Source organism: Microchirus variegatus (assembly GCF_963457635.1).
Source record: "Microchirus variegatus genome assembly, chromosome: 5".
Classification (NCBI taxonomy): domain Eukaryota; kingdom Metazoa; phylum Chordata; class Actinopteri; order Pleuronectiformes; family Soleidae; genus Microchirus; species Microchirus variegatus.
In genome coordinates, this window is record NC_139806.1 from 37,122,285 (window position 1) to 37,149,458 (window position 27,174).

The window sequence follows — 27,174 nt, forward strand, 5'->3', positions numbered from 1 at the left end:
TTCTGCAGTAAACCTTGGTTGCAACAAGTGGTTATTTGAGTTTATTTTGACTTTCTCTCATTTTGAACCTGTCTGGACATTCTCATCTGACCTTTGGCATCAAAAATTCATTTTCACCCCGAGAACTGCCACTCAGTGAATATTTTCTATTTTTCTCTACAAAGTTCTCCTGGACTGTGCAAATCCCAGTAGAGGCAGTTACTGAAATACTGAAACCAGAGACTGTCAACTTTAATGTCACTTCAGAGGAACACAGACCGTGTTTGATGAGTGAGTTCAGAGTAACTGAGAATAAGGTTCATTTTTGTTGTATTGTCCTTTTTATGAAGAATTAAGGGATGTTCTTTTTGGTAAAATGTCCTTTATGTGTTTTCTTTCGGTTGGTCAATTATGAACAACTTGACTAGTGCTTCAGGAAAGAAACTTTTGCAACAGCTGATTTTATAGACTTGGGGCCAATTCCAATTCCTATCTTAACCCTCAATCTTAACTGGCCCTCAAAACCATTTTCATATTCCCATAGCAGCCTCCTTATTAAAACTACTTTAGTTCTTTTTCACTGCGGTGAGCTCAACAATGATTGGACAAATGCAGAAATGACAAAAAACTCACTTCCATTGACGCTCAGCTTCTCTGGGAGTCAATGATCTGTGGGCGGATGATGGGCTTCTACATGATGATTGGAGCAACTGTCTGAAACCAGTTTTTGATTGACAGAGTTGCAGAAACATACACATAAGCTTTTTGGGGGGAAACTGTTATTTTCGTTATACTGTCTATCTTTAGAATTGGTTGACTAAAATGTTATCAGCAAATCATTTGGTACATCCTGCATGACCGGAGCACAGACCCTGTCTGTATGATTGCTTTCGCTAAATACACCAGACACTGCATAAAAACCCAGATTAAAGGCGCCGTGAACGCTTGATAATTGCCGCAAACGCCCATGATTCCTGGCCGATATCAGCAGTTCACCGCGACGTTCGCCCGTGCCCGATAATTGTCAAGCATCCACAGAAGAGGTCTGCACTGAGGAAGAAGTGTGGTTCTGTTTTGCTCCACAAGGCAAAATCTTCCAGTGGTATAGAGCATGTCTATCCAATACAGACTTACTGTTATAACAGTGTAATACAGTCTCTGGCAGCACAAAAGCAGAAAATGCCAGCAAATGTGTTGGGAGATGTATATGATGGACAAATGTGGCACAATTATGAGTAGGTAAATGGAGAGCCTTTTTTAGCAAAGCCAAATAACTTGGCCTTGGTGCTGAATGTGGACTGGTTTCAACCTTTCAAATATGCACCTTATTCAGTTGGTGCCATCTACTTGGTCATTTTAAATCTGCCCTGTGAATGCCGCTTTAAGGAAGAGAATAAGATTATTGTTGGACTGATACCCGGCCCAAAGGAACCATCATTAGACTTAAATGTTTTCTTGGATCCCTTGGTTGATGATCTCCACGAACTCTAGCATGGTGTTCCAAGACAGTGCTCCCATAGGATATCAAGTCTGCAGAGCTGCTCTGCTTTGTCTGCCATCAGATATCCCAGCAACTAGAAAATGTGGAGGCTTTATAGCATACAGAGGTCATTTAAATAGCCATGGCAATTTTACCCACCTATCAATTGTGTCTGTGTTTTTGAATTCTAAAATAGGGTGGACTACTCTGGATTTGACCAGTGGACATGTGTGCCACATACATCAGTAGAACACATACGATATGCTGGATTAGCAGGCGAGCAAAGACAAAGGCAGAACAGAAAAGATTTGAACACGAGCAAGATGGTCAGAACCTTTTCACCTGAGCTACTATGATGCCATCAGATTTGTTGTCATTGATCCAATGCACAACCTTCTTCTTGGTACAGCAAGACATGTTCTGACTGTAGACGGAACTTGGGATTTTAACAACAAAGAGCCTTGATGAACTGCAAGCAAGGGTGGAAAATGTCAAAGTGCCACATGAGATTGGACCAATTCCCTTACGGATTTCATCTGGCTTTACAGGTTTCACAGCAGACCAATGGAAAAACTGGACAACCATTTACTCCTTTTACATGTGAAAACCTTCACCACTCCTAGTAGCTGGGGGTGAATTTCTTAGATTTCTTAGACTGCAAGTTTACAGCAATTCCTGGCAGTTATCAGCAGCTGAATCAAACTTCCAGTTGATTGGGAGTTTCACAGCAATTCACAGGGACGATAACTGCCGCAAATCCCACTTTTCATGCAGTGAGAATCATGAGATTTGTGAAATTTCAGCCAGGGTGCATATTCAGTGAACTAGATCGCCGATTCATTCGCAGTACTTTGCCTGGGGCAGGGGGCCCACAGTGCTCTGGGGAGTTCTCACAGGGAGCAAGTGCCATAAATGGGTGGTCAGGGCCACCTGAGGCATAGGAAACACCGGGGAGGAAACACAGTGAGCAAGTGCACGGGGGAGAGACAGGGAGGGAACGCAAAAGTTTGGTTGAAAAATATTTCCCAACATGACTATACTTGGGCTCCATATGATTCCTTGCAGTTCCGTGCTGCTGAGAATATCTTTGTAACTCATTCCCAACCTAAAATAAAACTCACTCTCTGTCCATTGTGCAGCTTCAGCCCTCTTACACCCCTTTTTGCTCATGCAGCTCTCAAGGTAATTCATGGGAATGATATCAGTATTATTAGTATTTCATGGCCAGAATTTAGTATTTTGTAAACACAAATTGGAGGAGTTTTTTTTCCTCCCCATGTCATGTCGGGGCTCCGTGGTAACAATTTGTCCAACATGAATCATTTATGCAGCCTGGGGCTTTGATTCTTACAGCACACTTTGAGAACAGAGGCCTGTATCTGAGGCATGGGGTTTTAAAAGTGCTGAAACAACAAAATATAAACATGGGTATTAAAGTTTTCAAAAATGAGGGAGCAACAATGTAATTGCAGACCAGTTTCCAGCGAGGCCTTTGTCACATGCTCAGACAGGCTTTTAAGTCATTTCCCTGTCCTTGTTTAATGCCTTTTTCCTGCAAAGTCACTAAGACACAGTACACACACACACACACACACACGCGCACACACATTTGTGATCCATTAACTGACCATTATGTTACAAAAGAAAGTCAGCTATAAGAGGTTTGAGAAAGGTGTTCTTTCATCCGTGCCCTTAAAACAACAGCAGGCAACAAAGGAAAAATTTAATCACACTGATTATAGTGGAGAAAAAACTCAAACGTGTATTATTAGCAGTGTGTTTTCAGCACTGGCCTTGAACTCTGATGGAGTTATTAAATGGTACAAGTAATAAATGGAGCACAAAGTAATTTTTCTTTAACATGTCTCTTTCCTCCTACAGCCTTGGGACATTATTACAGTACTAGTACTAATTAAACTTCACTTCTCCTGGTTCTCCACCTCGTACCCAATCCAGTAACTCAAATAATATGTATGGTATTAAGCTGAACACTAAAAAAAAAACTCAGTTCTCCACAGTTTTGTGGAGAAAAGGACATAAAACCACTTCCCATCCTGTTCAGAAGTGTTCCATTGAGATGAGAGCTGCATGTGGCCACTGAAGCCAAGACCGTGTCGGATTTACAGTCGTGCTGTGCTCAGTTATGCTCTGCATCCCAGTTGTAAAACCAGTCAGTCCAGAAAATAGCAGCGGGCTTTTAAGTTCGGAGCATCACAAGAAGATTTTGGCAACAACCGATATCTCGGCTTCCTCCGCGTCCACACAAGGCTGAGGTCCTTGATGCACTGTTGCACTTGTGGCAGAGACAAACCAGAGAGTTTACCCTGAGCACAACAAACAGGTTTAGTGTTACAAGGTCTCTCGTCATGTTTACACTGTGAAGGCACAGAAAGCCTGTAAACCTGCTGCTCTCGTCACAAACACACAAAAATGTTTTCCCTCTTCTTCAAAAGGGGCTTAACATAATGATGACTGATCATGTTCTGAATGACCTATGGGTTATTCCCACTGTTCATTTTATTCAAAGGTTAAGGGTAGACAATAAAAAAAAACACATTCATTCCAAGAGCCCTTTACTTTCCCAACTTTGACTGAAAAAGTCCAAAAGATGTTGAAACCACGCGTTTGATTTGTGTTTTTCAGCAGCCAAACCTCTGTTCAACATCCCAAAGGTTTTGATTTGGATTCAGATCTGGCAGCTGAGACCAGTGAAGAACATTTAACCACTATGAGATGCCACTTTCTTTGCAACTTCACTGTAATCATGCTGGAGTATAGAAGTTTAGAAATAAATATGGTAAACTGCGGCCATTAAAAGATGCAAGGTCGGCAACGACAATCAGATATTTGCATGAATAAGCACAGGTGTTTATTTATTTATAAATGTTATTTATTTATGTATTTGATAAAAACAATGCAATTCATCATAGTTCGAAGACAGTGCATAAAAATGAGTTTCTAGCTATTGATAATTTGAAACTCTACTCCTTAGTTGGGCTTTTATATGTAAAATACTAAAAGCAACGTACTATATAAAGAATTTCAACCTTCATGTCTCAAGATTATTTTGATGGTACATTAACCCTTAGTGCTCACGTGGCACAGGTGTACCCTCGGTATATAGGAAATGGAAATCTGGAATAATGCACAATTCCATATATGGACATCCTAAGGGTGTATGTTTATACATCACATCTTCAAGCCTAACAAAACGTGTTTTTTTTCGTGCTCTTATGTGTTGAGTCAAAGTTATGATTAATTCTGTAGTGCATTTTTTTTTATTAACAAAAAACCAGAGTAGTGATACTTGTGCAAAAGTCACAAGGTAGTTTTTCTTCTGTTTGTTCATAAAAACGAGCCAAACGAACTTTGAAATGTGACATAATCCAAATTTTCCAAATGACAAAAAAAAAATGAAATTAAAATTGAGTACTTTCTGCTCATGCACGTTTTACGTGGAATTGGGAAAAACACTGTTGCACATTCTTATAGCATTTATAGTAATGGAAAAAGCCTGTTGTAAGGGTTAACTTACATCAGGGTGAATGACCAGCCTCTGGCTTCACTGTGCCACAACATTGTAGTTTACAGCATAAGTGGTTCAGCTCTAAACCTCGTTATGCCAGTGACTGTCCTCTCAAGTTACAAAAGGATCAATGTGTGCTCAACATAAACACAAAATCAATCCTGCAGATCAATCTAATGACATGGTAAAGACAGTACAGCCTGATTGTATTGATTCTGACTGCAATGGCAGCTTTTAAACACTGGAGCTGTCATGGTTCTTTTATCTTTGTGAGACTGTCAGAGGGAAGTTGATTCAAGGCCAATAATTACAGTGATTGATTACAGTTAACAACCTCAACCATGAAGGTAAAGTATCTGTTCTTCTAGGTGACTTCTGAATACATTGTACACAAATTCATCATATCCCTTTAATTACTAAACCATCTGAGATCACTTCTTTGGAAACCCTTATTGTTAACATATGTACCAACTCTTTTTCCAATATTTAATTTCACCTCAACTGCCACAATCATACAAGAATCACAAGAAAATCCCATTGACAAGAGTGAATATATCCATGATGATACCAGTCATTTATAGCTTCTTTCAATGCTATATTTAACAGATGTTTTCCCCTGATCAAAATAAACACCCTGGGTTTACCCATGGTCTCCACAAGTCTTTATGTACTAAGAATAAAATGTACAAGAAATGTATCAGAAATCCATCCCCTAAGAATATTGCCAATTAGAAGAAATATAGAAACAAACATAACCACCCAATTAGAATTGCAAATAAAAAATACTTATTTTTTTGGCTTGTGGGACACCAAAGGCAGCTGATGGGTATCGGGAGGCCAAGCGCAATGCAGCTTTGGCGGTCGCTAAGGCAAAAACTTGGGCATGGGAGGAGTTTGGTGAGGCCATGGACAACGATTTTGGGGAGGTTCTGGTCAGCGATCCGGCGACTCAGGAGGGGTAATCAGTGCACCATCAACACTGTACAGTGCTGCTGACCTGGACTCGGGACATTTTGGGATTACTTCAAAGACCTACTCAACCCCACTGACAGGCCTTCCAACATGGAAGCAGAGCCTGGAGACTTGTAGGTGGGCTGTCCCATCTCTGGGGCTGAGGTTGCCAAGGTGGTTAAAAAGCTCCTCGGTGGCAGAGCCCCGCGGGTGGATGAGATCCGCCCAGAGATCCTTAAGGCTCTGGATGTTGCAGGACTGTCTTGGTTGACTCTGCAACCTCGCATGGACATTATTGACAGTGCCTCTGGATTGGCAGATTGACGGGTGTATGTGCCAACTACAGGGATATCACACTCCTCAGCCTCCCAGGTAAGAGTCCGTCAGATAGTCGATCCTCAGATTCAGGAGCAACCGTGTGGTTTTGGTTTTGTGTGGATCAACTCTAGACTCTGGGCAGGGTCCTGCATGGGAGTCCGCCGAACCAGTCTACATGTGATTTGTGGATTTGGAGAAGGCGTTCGATCGGATGGTCTGAACATCTGTCCACAGTGTACCCGCCTATCATTCTTTTTTGATTTATGTTGCGTATTGACAGATGATATTGCTGCTCGTCTGTCCAGGTTTATGAATAACTGCACTGTTGTGTTTGCTACTAGATATTGAGGAGAGATTCCCCTCATGAGCCCCTAGAGGTTTTTCTGAATCTCTCCTGCACAATGTGTATTTATTTATTTATTTAGTTACACTGCTTTTGTTTTTGTTGTGCAAAATAAATAAACCTGAGACCTGATATAGATAACACCTCATTTCTGTCTAATAAAACTCACCAAATATAACTTGACTTCACAAACACATAATACAGAATGTGTGTGTGTGTGTGTGTGTGTGTGTGTGTGTGTGTGTGCGTGTGTGCGTGTGTGTTACATTTTCATCTACCCTGTTTTATTGCAGGAGCATTGTGCTTAAAAATGTATACAATTAAATGTGTTCTATTCAGTGTTGGCAGCAAATGACACACCTGAAGAAGACAAAGAGAAAAAAAAAGGCAATTTCTTGCAGCTATTTTCTTCCAGCAGAGGATTTAAAACTCAATGGAGTGTTGTTTTTTTGCACATATCACAGGGTCTTTATTTTATTTATTTTTTTCCTCTTCAGTAATCATCGTCTGCACACTTTCTGTGGTTCATCCCAAACAAATCAAACATTTCTCTGCCATCTCACAGGTGGAGGTTTGGCATCTTTCTGCAGCTCCCTGACGTCAACACCTGCTGCTGAATTATACCAGGTGCTGTTTTGTTGCATCCAGGGAACAGTCTCTCTCAGCCTGGACATTAATTGTCCACTTGCACCTCCAATTTTCTGCACAGTGGGGTCAAAATCACAAACAATGAGACAACTACGTGATTATGAGAGAGACGATCATCATTCATTCAGCCACCTTTCATGGTTTGGGAAATTCAATAACATTGTTCTGTTTTGGGTTCTGGTTTGTTTGTTTTTTTGCACTAACTGCAACTTTTACAAGAATATTCTGAGCTCATCTCAGTAGAGATTATGAAATGACTAACAACAAAAAACATGATGCAAATGTGACTATGCAGCAGCAGCAGCAGCAGCAGCAATGGTGCTGTATCATGCCCTGCTGGGAACAGGTGTACCAGCCTGCAGAGGAGAAGGAACTCAGTCACATTAAAGCCTCTGTTTCCAGCCAGCAGTGTTAAAGTGACTGCTGGAGAATGCGTCAACCTTGCTGCCATCTTGGGAGGGGCACTGTAAGGGAGGAGGACGCTGTACTCTTGTGCTGCACACACACACACACACACCACTGGGAACAAGATACAATATTTAATTTTGTTTTTTTTAAAAACAGAATGTCATTATTCATTCATCCATCTTCTACCGCTTTATCCTCCACATGAGGGTCACAGGGGGGAGCAGCTGCATGGTGCAAATCCCAGTCGACATAGGGCCTGGAATGTTGTTATATACAATAAAATATGTCTACAATTTTATCTCATGGAGCGTGAAATTAATATAAACAATTATTAAAAGCTGTTCAGTGTCAGCATAGTTTCAGGCTTTATTCTGAAAAGCCAGTTTCCACGTCTTGTATTAGTTTTACATATGGCCAAAAGTCTATTATGTCCTCTTTTACCATTCCATCTGAACCAAGCACACACAATTCACCTGGAGCCAAAACTTATACTCAGCACTGAGAATCAGAACTGCACATTCATAATAGATTTCCCTCAGTCAGCATTCCGGTCTTTTAAAGCTATGATACCAAGCTACTAAAGAACCACGGCTTCCACAGAGTGTGGATAAGCAAACTTTATTTAACCTTTGGAAATGACCATAGAAGTAAACACATCACATTTAACTCTAACACGATTCCAGGTGTTATTTTACATTCCACGGTGTTAAATGGACTCTTTTCATATTTTATTAACTAATAATTCAGTTTGTGAATTTGTGAACTTTCGTTGCGTTCTAATGTTATTCTGGTGATTTTTATGATTTTCTCTCATCTGTGAAGCACTTTGTAATGTAAAAAATGTCTTTGTTCTTATAAGTGATTCATGACTCTTATCCTCAATGTGACATTTCCTTTACGTGTTTTCTGTTCAATACAAAGACTTACATCATCCTCTGATATACTGTAAAGTTATTACAGCTGTTGTGTGAATGGCCATGAAAGGAAACATCACTCACTATGTCTGCACCAAAACATATCACATCATTATTCACTTTTGATCAGGAGTGTTGAGTCATGACTCAAAAAGCTGCATATGATGTCAGGAGGAGTCTGTTCAGAGATCAGGCTACTTTTTTTTTTTAAAAGTCAATCTACGTCAGCTGAGGATGAATCTGTAGTGGAGGTGAGTTGTGATTTAAAATAGTCAGTCAGCTCCATCAAAGCCCATCTCTGTGTTCTTCTGGTTACTGCTTTCCACTTGAATGGTTATGATAATTGTTCTTGCTCAGAGGACACAACGCTTCAGTCAGAGTCACGTCCTCCTGCATTAGAGCTGAGCAGATAGACACCATTCCCTTTTCTGAACAACACCTCAGGAAGTCAGAAACAGTTAGTTTTAGGAATAATCAGAAGGCACTTTGTCGCCGACAGCAAAATTGCTTATACCTTTAACTCAGCCTGTTCTGAGTTCACCTTTTAAGATGTTTTTTTTTTTACTGACCTTTGAAATCTAATTGTACTTTCTCCTCTTAAAGTTTAACTCCAAAAGAAAAAGTCTAAGAAAGTTTCTGTCAAAAGTGGGATGAACTTTAGCATCAAAGAACGGCACCGATGTTAAATGAGGGTTTGACCGAAGATCAGACCCTGGAATGATTATATTGAGCAGCGATGTCTTAAGTTCTCACTTTGCAAAGAAAAGTTTATTGAATCTTTGAAAAGTGGCCAAACAACAACATTCATACTGTGATGTGTGTGTATGTGCTGCTTCTCATTTGTACTCAGTGTTTGAATGTCGCACACATTGTTTTTGAGCTTTAGATCACGATGAGACTCACTCACACACATCACGTCACTCCTGTCATTTACCGACTGTCTTATAACCATGTGATGGTTCCATTGGACGGTATTTATACCCTTACCAGCATGGACAGAGCCATGATGGGATGTTTTAGCTGGTTAGAAATGTGAGAGAAAATTCTATAATCATCGGCATAAAACCCCTAAAAACCCCAGAGTGTGGTGGTAATGGTGATGAACACTGGTTGGAAGGAAGGGCCCCCTGGGAATTTTTGCCTAGGGCCCCTACAGACTCTAGAATCGCCTCTGGTTCAAGAGGGAACGTAACATCAAAATCTAGGTGATTTGAGTGCAGCGCTACAACACATCTGTGGCAACAGCAGGAATAACATTAGGTTTATCAGTAGAGACTTTGACAAATGTTCAGAAATGTGTAATGAGCCAAATAGTCAAAGTTTACTTTCCAGGGGAACATGAGTCCTATTCAGGAGAGACGAGCTCACTCTTCTCTCCCTTGTAATTCGAACCACGTTTGCACTACTGACCTTAAATTGCTCAAGTGCCACTGGAAGCAATCTTTTATAACTTCTGTCTCCAAAACACTGCACAGTTTCTCAACAGTTATGATCTAAAGCTCAAAAACAAGCTTCTGGAAGTAAAAACTGAGCTTCTGCAGTGAAATGCAGTGAGTGACAGAGATGTGGGGGAAACATGTCTTCTCCTGTTCCAGACTTTGTTTTACATGTGACACAAACTTATAAAGCAGGTGTTTTCAGTACTCAATCATTAGACTCAGTTAATTTAAAAAAATTCTCCAACTGACAATCACTGATCTGAAATAAGGGATTGTGATGCTGCTCGTGATCGTCTCTTTTACTAAATACACCAGACTCTTGTTAAATGTCACGATTTTAGAAATTTGCTCACTTTACTAGCTTAGCTGTTACGCTTCCTCCTTCCCTCAATCAGTCATGACGTACAACACATCTCTGTGTGCAGCGTGGGAATGTTGATCACAGAGGAAAACACAACATTGCTATACTAGAGTCATGTGGAGCTGATAGGAATAATCAGCATCATGTGAACTGTGAATGTATCAGACTGTTTATATTTTAAAGTTACATACTACAGCTTTAAGCGCGACAGTAAGTGACACATGTAGAACTGCAGTTGAAGCAGGTTTCATTAACATTTTATTTGAATTAAAAACAACAATTTCAGCTGTGACAACTTTAACAATGAAAATCTGACTCATGTTATTGACCTTTTAAAATCTTTTCAGTCTATTATGACGTAAAATCTGATGTGTTTGAGATTCTTGAGAGAGAGATATCCACATTTTTCAGGGTACAGAAAACATTAAGCATCTTAAAGGACTCGTCTCTGCATATCATTAAAACATACATCAGCATCAGACATCAACACACTAAGCTCAGCATTAAAAACACATAAACGATAACTAATGTAACCATATTCAGTACACTATATGCAATTTATTCATGAATGTATATTTTAATAGGGATATGTTGGCACTAAATGTTTATGCTATGCGAGTGTGTATGATGTTACTTTTCTCTTTTATTACTCTCTTAACCATGTACATTTAAACTGAATTTTGTCATATACTGACAAAGGTTGTCAGTGACTTTCACAGCCTATAAACCTGTGACCATGTGTGTGGATCTCCCATCAGCCTGTTTCTTGGTTTTTAGAAACAGTGTTGGAGCATTTACATCTTAATATTTAAGATGTTTTCCCTCATGTCCAAATATCTTAAACTCACCAGTGATGAATTGGCAAATTAGTGGCCAGCTGTCAAACGTTAGCTTGTGTTTCTGCAGCCACTGCTCCTAATCGAGAGCACCTAGCCTTTTTTTATTTTTTTTTCGTTTTTTTATAATAAATTGAAGATAAAGTAACAGGCACTGTGATAGCAGATCTGCTAAATGAGCCATTTGAAAGCAAAGCTCATTTTTCATAATCCCACTGAAGTCAATTAAGGGACTTGTGGAGCTCCAGGGGGCCTGAGGAGAACCTGAGGTGCTACATAAAAATGAAAAAAATAAATAAATAAAAAGGGACACTGAGTTTTAATCACTGGAGGGAGAAAAACAAGCAGAGGAATTAAAACACAGCAGAGAAATGTGAGTAACTGTGTCTCTGCAAAAACAGGGAACAAAAGAGTTTGTATAAAATGATCAGACAGTGACTCAGACAGTTTTCATCAACCGGACGACGCTTCTGTAGCCTTTGACAGTCTGTAGTGCAACAAAAGACAAATACCCAAATTGCTTGTCAGGAAAAGAAAACTATTGTTTCCCCTTTTTGTGGCTCCATCTGCTCCTGAGAGGCTCTTAACTGCCACGATACCACTGAGCCAGAGGAAGAAACTGGAATTGAACTCCTGCTGAAGGCCTGTTAATAAACGGTTAGTGGTGTGTGTGTGTGTGTGTGTGTGTGTGTGTGTGTGTGTGTGTGTGTGTGTGTGTGCGTTGTAGGAAATGTATTCATCATTAACTTATCTCCCTCTGACAAGATATCGATGCCACCCTTTTGTCCTGTGCTTGTAGCACAAGTTTGAATAAGTTTCCTCATTTTGACATAAAAAAATAATAAAAAGTAGTGTTTTCTCTTCAGGGAGAATAAAATCCTCTTTATCCACCAATTTGCACAACAGACAAAAGTGGATTTAGATCAGATTGTTGTGGCTCTGTCTCTGATGTTATTCTCTCTTTTTTTGAAAGATGCAAGTTTACACTCTGGACAGGTCACCAGAGACAAAACATCCATCGACATTCACTTTAGAGTCTCAATCTCAGCCCAGTCTCCATGTCCTTAAAGGAAGCTAGATCCATCCATCTATCCAAATTAGAAATAACATTTCCTCATGTTCTTAAAAAAGGTAACAAACTCAACAGCTAACTCAGCCTTTGTGCATTATATTGACTAAATTAATATCTGATTTAATTCGACCAAAGCCTTCTGCAATTACCAGTAAAAAGGGCATTTAAGTAAAACATCCAAGGCATTTTATTTATGGTTTATATACTTCTGGGTCACTTTAAATAAAGCCACATCAATGCTTAATTGGACACTTTGAGCAAAAGATTTCATTGCAAAACAATAGTTTTCAAACAAACAGCTTTGATTATTTGGCCAAGAACCATTTAAAGAAACTCAAAAACATTTATTTGGGGCCGTTTCTTAAATCCCCAACACCATAAATAAATAAACACACCCACAATAAAGTGCTGAAATCAATGGCACTCTGTTGTCTCTTTGAGTAGGTTTATATTCATTTAGAATTTTTGTCATTTTATACATTCCATTTCGATTTTTGGCTTCATTGGATAGAGGGGGGGGGGGGAGGGAGCTGGAGCTCCGTCAATAAACTGAGCAAAGCCTGTTTTTTGTCTTTAACACAGGACGTATGATGAATGCATGTGACAGCTCCTCTAAAAACAAAAACAGATCACTATAAAAGCAGTGGATTTATTTTACATCCCCACTGGACTGTTTCTGTAAATACCAAGCTATAATTTGCGGCAAACCCAAAGTTAAACCACTCAATTTGATACAATAGTTTTTTTTTCCATGTCATTGGTGAATTAATGGTTCAGGTCATGAGTTCTCGTCAGTTATAATGACAACAGTTCAAAGGATCGTGAACTGGCAAACTTTTCTTTTTTTTTTAGATTGGGGCAAAATGTATCTCTAATTGCAACCAGACGTATGCAACTGTCTCCTGAATAAAAGTTCAGCCCTACAGATGTTGAGACATTTAAGAATGAGCTCATCCTCAGCTGGGTCACCACGGGGGGGGGGCTGTATAGTATTATACGGCTCATGCATCCACTTAATGCAGGGATTAGAAAGAGTGAGGTCATACATGCTCATTGTGATTTGTATTGTAACACAGAAGTAAGAAGATTTCCTAGAAGACAGGATTCCTCCCTGAGAGCTTCACTGTTCTCCTTCTGCCGCAGGACGTTGTGCGAGAACGTTTCTGTGCTGCCAGAATAACAGAGCAGATGAGTTCAGGTCCCACCAGAGCATGATGTGATGTGATGTGATGTGATGTGATGTGATGTGATGTGATGTGATGTGATGTGATGTGATGTGATGTGATGTGATGTGCAGCTTAAAGACACAGTCTTTCAGTCACATGTGAACAAAAAAACCCACAAATGAACACCTTGGATCACTCTGACACTCTCTGTTGGACTGACAACTGTTTCAGTCACACTTCATTGTTGTTAATTATATAATTAGTTTAAAACATTTTTTAAGGTGGACCAACAGTTTTTATTCAAGTCATACTTTAACTACAAATGAGGTGCAATATTTATAATGTTAAATTAATGCTTAAATCCGTTTTTTTTTTACTTTTAAATATGAACAAATGTCTTTCAAACCATTGAGAAATTAGTTCTTAGTGATGATACATTTTATGTCCCGACGCCACAAATAAAGAACATGATCGTCCAATCTATCTATAAAGCAAGTTGCGTCCGTCTGTCTGCGACAGGCATATCTTGCCGACCGTTAGTCAGATCACCCTAAAACTTTGGATATGGGTTGAGCATGGCCCGATGGTGTGCATCCTTGATTTTAAAATTTTTTGGAGACATTTTAATTTTCACACTACACCAGGTAGGCAGCGGCTCATCAGCAGCAGCTGTGCTGTCTGGAGCGCGGAGGTGGGAGTGAAGAAGCCGTCCTCAAGGTGGGTGAGACATTTTCACACGGTTCACCGCAGAACATGGTGTTATACTGAAACGACGAAGGTGTCCGTTCACCAATACGCGAGCACATATTTATTTAGCATTAGCATGCTACTACTTTGTGGCTAACCCGTTTCCAAAGGTAAGCTAGCGAGGCTATGATTGGCATTAGCGCAGGGCTAACATAATGCAAACACTGTGCAACCTCATTAGGCGCAATGCAAATGTTTTCATTTTTCGATTAGCATTAGCGTAGCTAGATGTGATCGTCAGCCACGTCAGTGTTAGCCTTTACGTTCCTCATCATGCATTACCATAACTGAAAAATCTTCTTCAGCTCCCACTATAGGAATACATACTTCCTATGTGCACTGCACTAGTATTGAAAATGCAAGCTTAACGACAGCTGCTCTCCTTGAACAGATGCCTGACGACGAGCCTTCATGTGTGAATCTATCTGTGTCGCTGTATCTCACAGCTCTGTCTCCTAAAGACTGTCAGGACAAGTAATATAATGGTAAAAGACAAATGAACAGCACATAACTAAATTAAATGACGTAGAAAAACACTTGACTCTGTTTATGTGGCTCTTTGCTGCTCGTGTGTGACTGGGGAGACAAACTAAGTCAAATGATGCCCAAAGTGTTGTGGTCATCTGTCAGAGTTCCACAGGGAGAACTCCAGGTTCTAAAAGAATTGGTTTGAATAGAAACTGCACCAATTTTACACCGTTTACTGCTGCGTTACCATCGTTTGATCTACTCAGTTGTTTAATGTCATTTGCGGCTCTAAGGTCACAGAAAATTACACAGATGTCAGTTATTTGAAGTGAGTCTGCAAACTCTCCCAATATTGGAAATATAAGTCAGGTCTACTTTGGTTTTACCCTATTGAACTGATTTATTTATACATTTAATTATTATATTGATGTAATTATGGCCACATCCATAAATGTTAGTAATACATTATGTGCAAAATGTTTATTCGATGTCTATTATTGATTTAAGGAAGTCACATTGAACTAGGTACTGATGAATTGTCAGATTGTGGCCCTAACAGACCTAAATGTTCTACAGCTACAAGAATGGTTATGTTCTGAGGCACATTAAAAAAAATAATATTAAAAATTTTATCTTGTTAAATCTTTACTCAAGCACGTTTGAGTGTTTGCAATTGTTAAACATGGTCAGTATAGATATGGAAAGTTATTGTTTCATAATGAAAGGTCACAGAAAGACTAAATAAGGCTAATCTTAAATAACCTTCATTATAGGCCTTAAATGACAGGAGAACAACAGCCACAGTATTCTTAAAAAGTTCTGGTTTTAATAAGGTGCTGAAATAGTCAGCAGTCACATGTGTTCTTTTTCATTTCCACAGAACAAGGACATTAATAACCCAAAGCCCTGGAAACTGCAGAACAGAAGAACATGACCTTTTAACTCCAGGTACATATGAAGTCGTCACAGTGTGAATGAGAGGGAGACTGAATGCATCACACAGGGCAATTAAGGCAACATGTTGAAAGGTAAAAAGACAACCTTTTCTGTACAAGGAGAAAAAGGGGGAAAAAGCACCAGGAAACATTACAGAACTTCCTCCAAACCCACAGGATATCACATAAAAACACTTGTGATCGCTGCTGTGAAAGACAACAACACAGAAGGAAGATCGACCTGGAGAGGAAAAACTTGTCTTTGAGTGACAGATGTTTCTTTGTGGTTATATCTCTCTCCATTTTGGAGCTTCCTCTTCTTTTTTAGCTTAGGTGTTTTATCAGTAGACTGTCAGTTGGCGCAGAGACACCTGCTGGTGCTTTGGAGGAAGAGCAACACAATACAATAGTAACAATAGAGAGCATTCCTCATATCTGTATTATTGAAAGTGTATCCCTTATTGTGCCTCATCTATGGTCTTCAATGGACAAAATATTGATTTATTTTTTATAAAATCATGTGTTAAAAGGGTTAGTGTTGACATTTACAATAAATACTAACAGGCGGCTGAGGAAAACTAATTATTGTAAGCTTTAAAAAACACATTAACATTATTAATTTAAATTACAGAACAAAACTTACAGAAATTGTCACAATTATATTACAGATAAGTTGAAAAATGACGGTGTAATAGTTCAGGTTCAGATGATTCAGCTCGTCCAAGCTCATTGGCAGGGGGGGGGGGGGGGGGGAGGAGCACGGTTGAATCCAATCCCATACAACATCTGTAGCCGTTATTCAATCAACCTATCAAGAAGAATTTTGCATAATATCCGTCTTAAAATTCCAGTCTGTCAGTAACAGAGTGAGTCCAGTCACAGCCTGAAGTTCAGAGCAGCATGTAAACACCAGGAGGTCCATTTGTTTCTCTCTGACTCAGCACAGTCAGACCTGCTGATTGGCTAATGAAGCTGATGAACCGTTGTCATTCTTCACTTCCTGTCTGCAGTGACTACACCTGATGCTGATCTGGAGTCAAGGACATCCAAGCTTTGTAGAAATAATTAAAAGAAGGTGAACGGAGCAGCCACATGGGGGCGAGCAACTTTAAACTGGCAGAATTTGAAAATGACAACAACAATGTTGACATGCTACACCTTGTTAAAAAACACTTCACAAACCTGTGTTTACATATTAACAGACTTGTATATAAAATAACGTGTGGGACAGGCATATGGCGTAAAGTGAGCCATATATAAATGGTGACTGATGTAGAATCGTTTCACAGCTCTTCTCAGGAGCCCTACAGTGATCCGTCACCATGGATACCAACAAATGCACAATTACACCCTAAAATGTTACATCTTTAAAAAGGAGTGGTCTTTCCACTTTTCCCTTGGTCTCTCCGTTCTCCTTTGTGCAATTATTATTAAATCAGTCCTTTATTATTAGGTCCTTTTGTCCTCTGCACTGTCACACGGAGACAAAGACGTCCAAGTAGAGACGGTCGTAAGACTCCCTGAAGAAGAGGATGAGGACGAGGCTGAAGAGGCAGGACCCTGTTAGACACCAGTTGAGCCATGACAAATCTGGAGAGAGAGAGAGAGAGAGAGAGAGGGAGAGAGGGAGAGAGGGAGAGAGAGAGAGAGAGAGAGAGAGAGAGAGAAGGGGTGGGAAAGAGACATGCTTTGAATTAGTAAAATAACTTCTTCAAATCTTATCCACAACACTGATAGATTGTGTTGTCATATATGATGATTCAGTGCCCTGCTCAAAGGCACCTCTGTGTCCAGATTCCAAAATCGGGTGCAAATAAATGGATTCCGTTAATTGGATTTTGTGTTCCAACACATTTTTTGCCCGCGGCTTTTGAAACAGCGACAATCACTTGCAGGGTTTGTCCAATTACTTCTGGCCTTGACGTCACAGTAGCACAGAGGTGAATATTGAGTGAAACCCAAAAAAAAACCATAAAATAATTCACATGTACATGCGTCTTGCAGTACAAATGGAAAAATGCATTATTCAGCAGGTAACAATCAAACTGACACACATTTGAGCTTTATACTTAATGGCTCAGAGTCTGAAGAGAAAATGACAACTGACATCAACCCTCGTTTACATGAAGCAACAGAACACAAATCAAGATTAAATAGGACACATCTTCATAATCTCACTAAACCTTGTGAGATTTTGTGCAAAAGGCGTCATTGAATAATTTAGGAGAATCTTATGGGACTGATGATAAATCAATAGGAATTCCTGACACACTACGTATGAAGTAAGAACATCCTCCTTATTTTGAATAATTCAATAACAGTCATACTGTTCCCCATCATCAGTGACCTACGCCTGAACCTAAACATGGTGTAAAATGAGGTGCTCTATTTTTCTCAGCTCTTCTCAAGCCCCATTAACCACAGCAGAGGTTGATCTGAGATAATGTTGAACCTGAGGACAGACAGGAAGCTCACGACTGCACTGAACCATCTTCACTCATTATCTTCTTTTCAGGCTCTGTGACGACAGCTGCACTTACAGTTGTATCACATGCTCCTGAACAAACATGTAATCACACCTGACACAAGCACCACGTCAGTGGACAATACCCAGATAAATAACTTTTAGTTTTATGGAAGCAGATGCAACATACCACTGGTAAAAACATGTCGTCATATCACTCGTATGGACTACTACGTTTTTTTAAACGAGGGACAGATAATGTGAAGATTCTCGGGGGTCAATTAACCCATCAAACTTTTTTAAACAGTAAAAGTTACATACATTTTCCTTGTCACAATTATGATTTTTAAATGGCAATTTAACCATATCCAAGCTTCGCAGGAGTGAACAAATGAAAAAAAATTCTGCCTTTCTTTCACATTTAGAGTCAGATATAACACAGGAGATGAATGCATTTCACAGCTGGGTTGCGAAAAGCGCAAATCCTTAACCAGCTGAGCTAATGGGGACGACCAAGGCCGATTTTCTGTCCCACTCTGTCCCTAGCCATATATACAGGGCCGTACAAAAGCTGACCGAGGGCTATGATTGGCCCGCAGGCCGGACTTTGGACATGCCTGAGCTACTGGCATTCCTTTGTCCTTTTCTGCAACAAAGTAGAGACATACAAGAAAATGTCCTCAACATCTGGGTATATGGGACAAGATATAGCCGTGAGAAAACTGTACTGTTGCATCCCTACTGGTACAAAACGTTCACATGAAAGGTCACTTTACCCTTGTACAATGTATTCTACCTAAGAAAGGGGACCCCCAACTTCTATATATGAAGGCTAAAAATGGAGGTATAGGGATAAGCAGTAGGATCAAGCCATAGTTTTTCAAATTCGTTTAGTCATTCTCACTGAAGTCAAACCACTTATAAATAATAAATAAATGTTATTTGTAAAGACCAAAATCACAAATCAGTTCAACATGGTGGGCTTTAAAATCAGTTCGGGTAAGGACCAAACTCCATGTAAACAACGTGTAGGTGTTTCGTTCTGACAGATGTTTAGCATGAGTGTTTGCTGCTTGGTGAAGGACAACTTCTCTGCCAGGATAGAGGATGTGGTGGCAGCAGTCAGCAGCTCAGGTCCTGATAACGAGCTCGACTAAATATAGAAAAATCAGGTCGTATATGCAGCAGAGCCTCATGGCCCTGCAACACAAAGTGCTTCATCTCACAGTGACTCCACTACGAATTCATGGCTTTATATACTATTGCCAATCAACTTCCCTGACCTAAAGAGAGCACAAGATCAATGTACCAAGACACTGGTGCAGCCTCTTGGTGGTAATTTATGAGTTTTGGCTGTAAGGTACAAACCTCTGTGTGCTCCATGCATCACCTCTTCAATGAGGAGAAAGAATGTGGGGTAATGGGTGTGGAGATGAAAGCAAAGGATAAATTGAGACAAAAAGATAGGTGAAGAAGGCGCTTTAAAGTGGCAGAAGGTGAGGGATTGGGTGAGGGTTTTTGCAGTGTGGTGTCGAGACTCCTGAAGGAGCCTCATTAATCAGGAGTTTGTAAGCTGGACAGGGGGAGACCTGGTGTGGAGAAGGGTTAATGGAGTTGTGTTTATCTGACCTTAAGTCTTCTCTGTCTAACTTTGTCTAATTTATTTTCACCCAAACACCCAGACAAAGAGCTGTCAATTCAAAGTTGGAGACAGTGTTTGTGTATAAATGGCCCTTCAGTCTTAAAAGAATGCAAATGTGGTGCTGGGTAATTCAATTAGGTAATGTCTGAAGTGGAAAAATAATAATAATAAAAATATGAAAAAGCAGCTAAAATCGCACCGCTCTGAACTCTAAGGACACTTGGAAAAGTTTGGAGGAAATATGGTAAAAAGTTTGGCTGAATGGTAAACAGACAGGAGGGGAACTGAGGCGGAGGAACTGGGATAAAGGAAAAAGCTCAGAGCAAATAAGATCAAAGACATGAGAAGCATAAAGTCACTTTGTTCTTTTTCTAAAAAGCTCCTCAGATCACCGGTTTGCTTTAAAGTTGATAATCAGATTGAAATAACTACGGTATAAAGGCCATGATATATCCAAGTTCTATTGCAGGCTCAGTTCTTAACTCCAGGTAGGACATACAAGGTCACTGAATTGACATGAATTTAATATAATACTTAGCATAGATAATTATGACCATCTTCTCACAACTGGCCTATACATTTTTAATTTAGTTCTTGTTGTCACTTTTTAATGCATTGGGTGATTCGGTTTTAACTGATTATTAAAGCGTATTATAGGCTTATTTAAATGGATATATGGGTTTTTGAAAAGTAAGGCAGTGAAATAAGGTCACTTCTCATTGTATCTCAGTCATGCTTGACATGTCACATATCACCATGGGCCTTTTATTTTCGCATTGGAAAACAAATGGAATCAGCTTTTGTGAAATTAAATAAAATGAAACCTGTGCATTTTTATTGTGCTGCATTATTACTTTTGAAGGTCAGGGGTTGGTGCATTGGGAAACTAACAAAACGCAACCAGTCATGACACAGAAAGGGTCACAGAAAAAACAAATACACTTAAAACCCAACATCCATCCACTGATTCCACAGATGAACAAAACTAAAAAGTGTAGTGGGAGTCACTGGACAATACAAAACGAATGGCAAACTTCAAACACACACTCAACTCAGATTTCCACTCAAAACACAGAAAGCCAACTGAAGGCGTTGACTCTCTGGAGACACACACACAAAAGTGAGCAGGTTGAATCCAACCTGCCTTTATAGTTTCCCAGTCAGGCTGATTGTCCTCAGCTGTGGGAGAACGACACAGGTGCAACCAATGTCTCTGATTAGCAAGGAAGGAAATGTGACCTACATTCTGGATCTATGTCCATGTCAGTAAATGCAGGAAGAAAATAAATAAGATAAGATAAGATAGTCCTTTATTCGTCCAGCAGTGGGAAAATCTACATTGTTACAGCAGCAAAGAGTAAAAATAAAGATAATAAATAATAAACATGCATTATGAAAAAAAGTACAATATATAAAGATATTAACACTAAGATTATAAAAAAAAGTTAAAATAGAATGTGTAATGTAGAATATAATTAGTAACACAATGATCAGACAGAATGTTAAGGGACAGTCCCAATTGTCCATACGCATTATGGTCTCTATACGTTTTTGTTATTTTTTCCTCCATGGAAAACCAACTTTTTAACTGGTTTCCTTACAGTGGTGCTATGGCAACCAACCTCAGGTCAAAAATCATGAGAATTAATTATCAGCTCTGTCAGTTTCACAAGAGGAGTGTTCCTCCAGTGCAGTCAAAAGAATAATTATAGAATTAGAGATCTGAGCTGAGGGTAAAACTTTCAAACTTATCAAGAAGTAGCAAGGAGAACTCTGGTACTAAACCTTTATCAGGCAGATATTTTTTGAAAATGAGAAGCTATCTTAAATAACGTGTGGCTGCAAGTGTTGTGAGCCGTCAACAGTGAAATGAAAATAAAGTTTTTTTGTCTAACTATCAAGGTATTCATAGATCACACAGTTTTTTTCCCCCCGTTGTGAAACTCTAATTAGCATTTCAGTGTTGTCTGGGTATTTTTTTTTGTCATCTTAAAGACAAGGAACATCCACACAACATGGAAAATGGCTGCAGGGAACGTAGGATGAATTCATCTAATTAAATTGAAGCCATTTAACTTTGGCTATCTTCTATTTGGGGGGAAATTGACAGTCAGCTCCTTGACACCTTGAATCCTGTAGTGCCTGTCCTCTCACCATAATACAAATCATGCTCTACATGTGTAACTGCAGGTATATTATGTATTACTACTATTTACATATTTCCCACTTTATTTATTCTTAATATACTTTATACACCATTTTTCTTTTTCTATTCATACAGAGCTGACCAGCAAACATCTTTGGTCACTGCTAAGTTAGGGTGTTCAATGTTGTTGAACACTCCTCAGAGGTTTTGAAGGGTAGGTGCCTGGATGTTAGGATGGGCAGGACCTCGCAACATCTGGTAGTAGCAGCGAGCTCACACCCACCACCAGCACAGAGCATAAAATTACTTTTATTTTCTAAACAGTGACTGAACTCTTTTTAAGAGGCAAAAACTAAGTTCGTATGCAAAGGGCTTTTCACTAGATGAGAATGAAAAGGGGGGAAAGTTCCTGGGACGTAAGAACTGTAGCAATTATTTTTCTGAGGTGAATAATATCTGCTTCTGCAGAGAACTTTAACAACTCAAAGACATCTCTCATCTCCCTACTTCCACCACAGCAGCTCTGAGGTGTTTCTGCTCCACAATACTCATTTGCTTCTTTGTATTGCACCCAATGCTCCGGGTTAAATGACACAAACACACTGCAGAAGAAATTGAAAAAGAGCAACAAGCATAGATATATGACCCACTGGTGCCATTCTTGTTCCTGAGTCACCTTAGGGAAGATTTTTAAAACACGAAAAACAGAGTCAAGAGACCAGTTAAGGCTGACTGAAGCAAGACCAGGCTCTCATGGATATTAAAGTAGACAAGAAGCTCAATTCATGAACGCTTCTTTCCTTGCAGGGAAAATAATTCTGAATGTAAAACAAGGTAATGTACAGTCAAAAGAAAACCCTTAAAAATGAACTGTAAACTGGAACATGATGAAAAACTTTCAAGGTGGAAGTTGGCAATTTTCAGTAACACGAGTTGAAAGGTTTTGAAAAGACAAAAGCCTGAAGGAGAATGATCAGTTTAGAGTGGGACATATTATCTCCCGCATCCACTACAGGACAACGGAGAGGAAACGATAGCAATGAAACGGCTCATTAGAACACTTCCAAGGGGAATTTGACATAATATTTTAATTAATCTCCACAAGAGCGATCTATTCAAGAGAACAGAATACAGCTCATTTCCAAACAGGACAGGAAACGTACTTCTTTGAGACTTTCTAATGAGACCGCAATACATTTTTTACATTCTTACATGTTCTCCTTAAAGTGTGATACTGACCAACTAAAAGGTTTAACCTTGAATGATCACTATGTATTGATACAAATGTGGGGACCACAGATTAAATCAAATGACTCTGCAGTGCATGTGAGGACACTCAGTCTTCTGCCTCTGAGAGAATCAACTCACTGCAGTCAGGTGTGTGTGTGGCACTGATTGTTGTTGATTAAGCTCAGGTGTGGAGAGTGTTCATATACCCTGAGTCTCCAGTGTTCGTGCTCTCATTGTTTCACCTTCAGAGGGAGTGAGAGCTTCTCTCTGTGGCTTCTTAACTTGTTGGTGTATCTATAAACACCACCTTAGAACTTTGTGTGTGTTTGATGTCAATTGTCTGTTTCCCAGTGTATAACTTTTGGTGCTGGAGAGTTTGTCGTGACTTCAGCCTTTTGGGTTATCAAAGGTCTCCCGGGCAGACTTTGCCTTTTGTTTGCCGTTTTCTGGGTCTCCTGGACAATTCTGGTTTTAAGTCAGATGCTTGGCAGTGGAGGTTTAGTTAATCATTTTAGTACTTTAGCACTAACCCTTCATTAAGGAAGCCCCCGTTTCCTCACACATGCATTGAAACATGAAACCTGGGTGAACACACATTTTCCAGTGCAATGCTCATCATGCCAATCATGACTTGTGACATTAAAGCAATAAAGATTTTAGTTCTAAAACACTTTGTCAAATCAGCCACAAATGCCATCCATCTCTGTGAAAGCTGTGCTCGAATATTGTTCTGTCAACACTGAGTGCAAAGAGAAGCCTGTGTGACAAGAAATGCAAACATCAGCAGAAACGTAAAATCTTAATAGCAATTCAGTTGGTCTGCTCCACATATACACTCATTTTGTATATTAGACGTCTTCAGGGAGGAAAGTGATGAAAGGAGCCACACAAAGCTCCATCATCACAGCTTGATCTTCTCTCAAGCTGTCACAAGGAACTTGCCAGAGTCCATGTCAGCACATCAGACTTCCTTCAGCTGAGCTCACCACACACACACACACACACACACACACACACACACACAGGTTTGTGCAGCTACTGTTCTTAGGACACTGCATTGGATTCTAGCCTAGACAAAGTGTTATCCCTATATTTAACCATAGCAAGTTAATGCCTGACAATAACCACAATTCAAATGTTAATCCAACGTTTATGTTTTTGGTACCCATGAGAGAGTACTGTCCTATTATTGTAAATGAGAATTGGTTCTCAACTGACTTACCTGGTTAAAGGTGCCATATGTAAGGATGTGGCCAAAAACGGTGCATTCAAATTCGATTTTTAAATAAAGATAAATTAAATAAACACACATACACAGGGATCTACACTCAAAAACTCCAGAGGAGCAAGAACCCACACAGAACATACAACACATTAAAATGCATACAGACACCTGCAACCACACCAGGCAGACTATCATTCAACATCTCAGAGAAAAGCATCGAGCAGCGGAGATGTTATGTATTTTTTATGAGCTACTCTTTTGATTGTGTGTGTGTGTGTGTGTATACACACACTCATACTGTATAAGCGCCATCCATATATCTGTATCTGTATAGCTATATTGCAGTCTCAAATTGATCCTATAATTTATCAACAGGCAGACATAGTACCAGTTCAAATGAGTCAAAAATAGATTGCTTGTCATGTGGATCTCAAATTTAAAATGTGTTTTGTTTAATTTGTGTTGTACATTTTATATCCTTCTTTTATTATTATTATTATTTCCTCACAGTGTCTCACAGACGGACTGGAATCATTCTTGGCTGAAGAACATGTGGCATAGCAACCATGAAATGCCAATAAACTGCCTGACCTTTTCTTTCCTCTGTACATTATTTCTACTTCTAGCAAAAATGCACAGGTTTACCGGTACACTGCTCACACATGATATTAACAAATATTACACAGTATATTCAGAGTATCTGACTATTTCTGTACTATCACCACTTCTTCTAGCTAGCTGAAGCAGGATCAGACCACAATCCAATGTCCGTACGTACTGGAATGAAGCATCCTTGCTTCAGATACTACAGATTTTTTACTGTATTGCTTAAAATCCTCTTCAAAACCCAATTGTATCCAATTAATTGTTGAATTGTCACAAAAATGTCAGTCAGCTGTGGAACGGACAGGCCTGTAAAAACACCATCCAATTACAGTGAACAGCCCTAATGAATTGGATCATGATGCATTAATCAAACTGCCATCTTCCAGGATCTCCATCCCTACCTTTTTAACGACATCAGATTACTATGACCTGAATGACTGAGACCCTTCACAGACATGTTAATCAGTATATGTTTACAATCCGATCTATGATTATTTGCAGCCTCGTTAGAGACTCGCTGTTAAACTTGTCAGGGTACTGGCCCCCCCAGCTGGTCTGGTCAAACAAGCATCATATCCACTTTCACTGGTAACAGACAACCCAAAAGGCAGGATCAAGATATAGTTGTTAGGCAGCAGCTGACAGTAGCCTCATGGCATTTGCAGAGATTTGGCAGATGAAAAGAAGGATGAAGCTCATGAATATTTAAGCAAGTCTGAAGATATTTCTTATTCACTCAAACACACAGGATAGACCAGCGTGTGTGTGTGTGTGTGTGTGTGTGTGTGTGTGTGTGTGTGCGCTGGAATCAGTCTTTCCAGCTGATTGGTGCTGTGGTGTAGCCAAAGTTTCATCAGGATGAAATTGAAGACGGATCAGCAAAGATCACAGTGAAGCGGGTTTCACAGAACATGACATGGTCCTGACTGCACACCAACACTATACACAATAACACTCAAATGGATGACTGAGCTCACTTTCTCCGTGTGAAACCCATGGAAGCAGAAGAGACTCAGATGACACGCTGCCCTCTGCCGTGGCACTTAATTATTATATCAAACTTCGCCAGACAGCCAACTCGACGACAAATCAAAGGCTAAATTATGGTGGGAAGCTTTTCATTCTGCTGAATGTGTCAATTGCATTGGAACCTAATTTTCCCTCTGTCCGTCTTGCATCGACAGAATCTGCAGGACTTCAAATGGATTTTTGCACACAGAGCTGTGTGGTTTTTGGGATGTGAATAGGGGATTGTTTTTTTTTTGTTTTTTTTTCACTGACAGAAGAAAAAAAAAAGAAGAAACATTTAAGCAGCCTTACCTAAACCCCATGACATCAAAGAGGCATCGCATGTGTATTTTGAAAATATTAATACAGTAATATATTCAATTGCCCCCACATTTGTACACAAGCAGACTTACCTGAAGAGTAAAAAGTGAGAAAGAAGAGCAGCAGTCCAGTGACCAGGTTCCCCAGGAATGTGACTACGCCACAGGTGATGCCTTCAGGGACAGGGTAGACCGTTTCTACGAAGAGCTCGAAGAATATTGGCACACTGCTGTTGATAAAAATGCCCACCAGGATGCAGGAAGTGTACAGGATGGCTGTGAAAGAGCAAAGGAAACTGTCAAACACCAATAAGTTACAGTTAAACTGGGAACTTTGATGTAATTGAGCATCAAATCCCATCTGAGCAGCTGTTTTAAAAAGATGGCATATGAGCCAAGAACAACAGTGGTGATTTATGCCACCTCCTGAAGCTTCTTACTCCATTTGTTCTCAACAGCAGTGAGATTTATGATGAACTCTCATCCAGAAACATTTCATCTACAATGCCAACCCTTAAGGTGGCTATTTTCTGCTAATAAAACCAACATACTGGGGGTGTTTTCATTAGAAATTCCCAGTTTGCAACAAAAACATGTCATATCAACCTCACCTTTGCACTGCTTTCACCTAGACTTTGGATCTACACAAAGTTTGTTTTTTCTGTTGGTTATTATCACATCCTCATTTTCAATATCTGAAAGGATTTTAAGGCCATAGGATGATGCTCAATTCAGAAGAGAATATAATATATTGTAATACATATTATGTATACAGTATGTGTGGTAGAAAATAGTGCTGGATAGAAATAACTTTTTTTTTCTTAATAAATACTAACAATAATTTAGACTTGTCTTGGACCTATTAATGTACCCATGTGCTTCATAAAGAAGGGAAACGCAAAACATTCTGAAAGGACTGAAAATAATGGTGTTAGATGTTTT

General features: G+C 39.5%; 1 protein-coding gene across 1 annotated transcript in view; it reads right to left on the reverse strand.

The window, feature by feature from the left end:
• Positions 1-15,640: 15,640 nt before the first annotated feature.
• slc49a4 (solute carrier family 49 member 4) overlaps positions 15,641-27,174 on the reverse strand; it is a gene marked incomplete at its 5' end in the record, with an annotated part of 45,337 nt that continues 33,803 nt past the window's right edge. The window contains 2 exons of the mRNA XM_083889251.1: positions 15,641-17,181; positions 26,326-26,508. Coding sequence (XP_083745377.1) covers positions 17,066-17,181; positions 26,326-26,508 — 299 coding nt within the window. The 3' untranslated portion in view covers positions 15,641-17,065. The remainder of the gene's footprint in view (positions 17,182-26,325; positions 26,509-27,174) is intronic.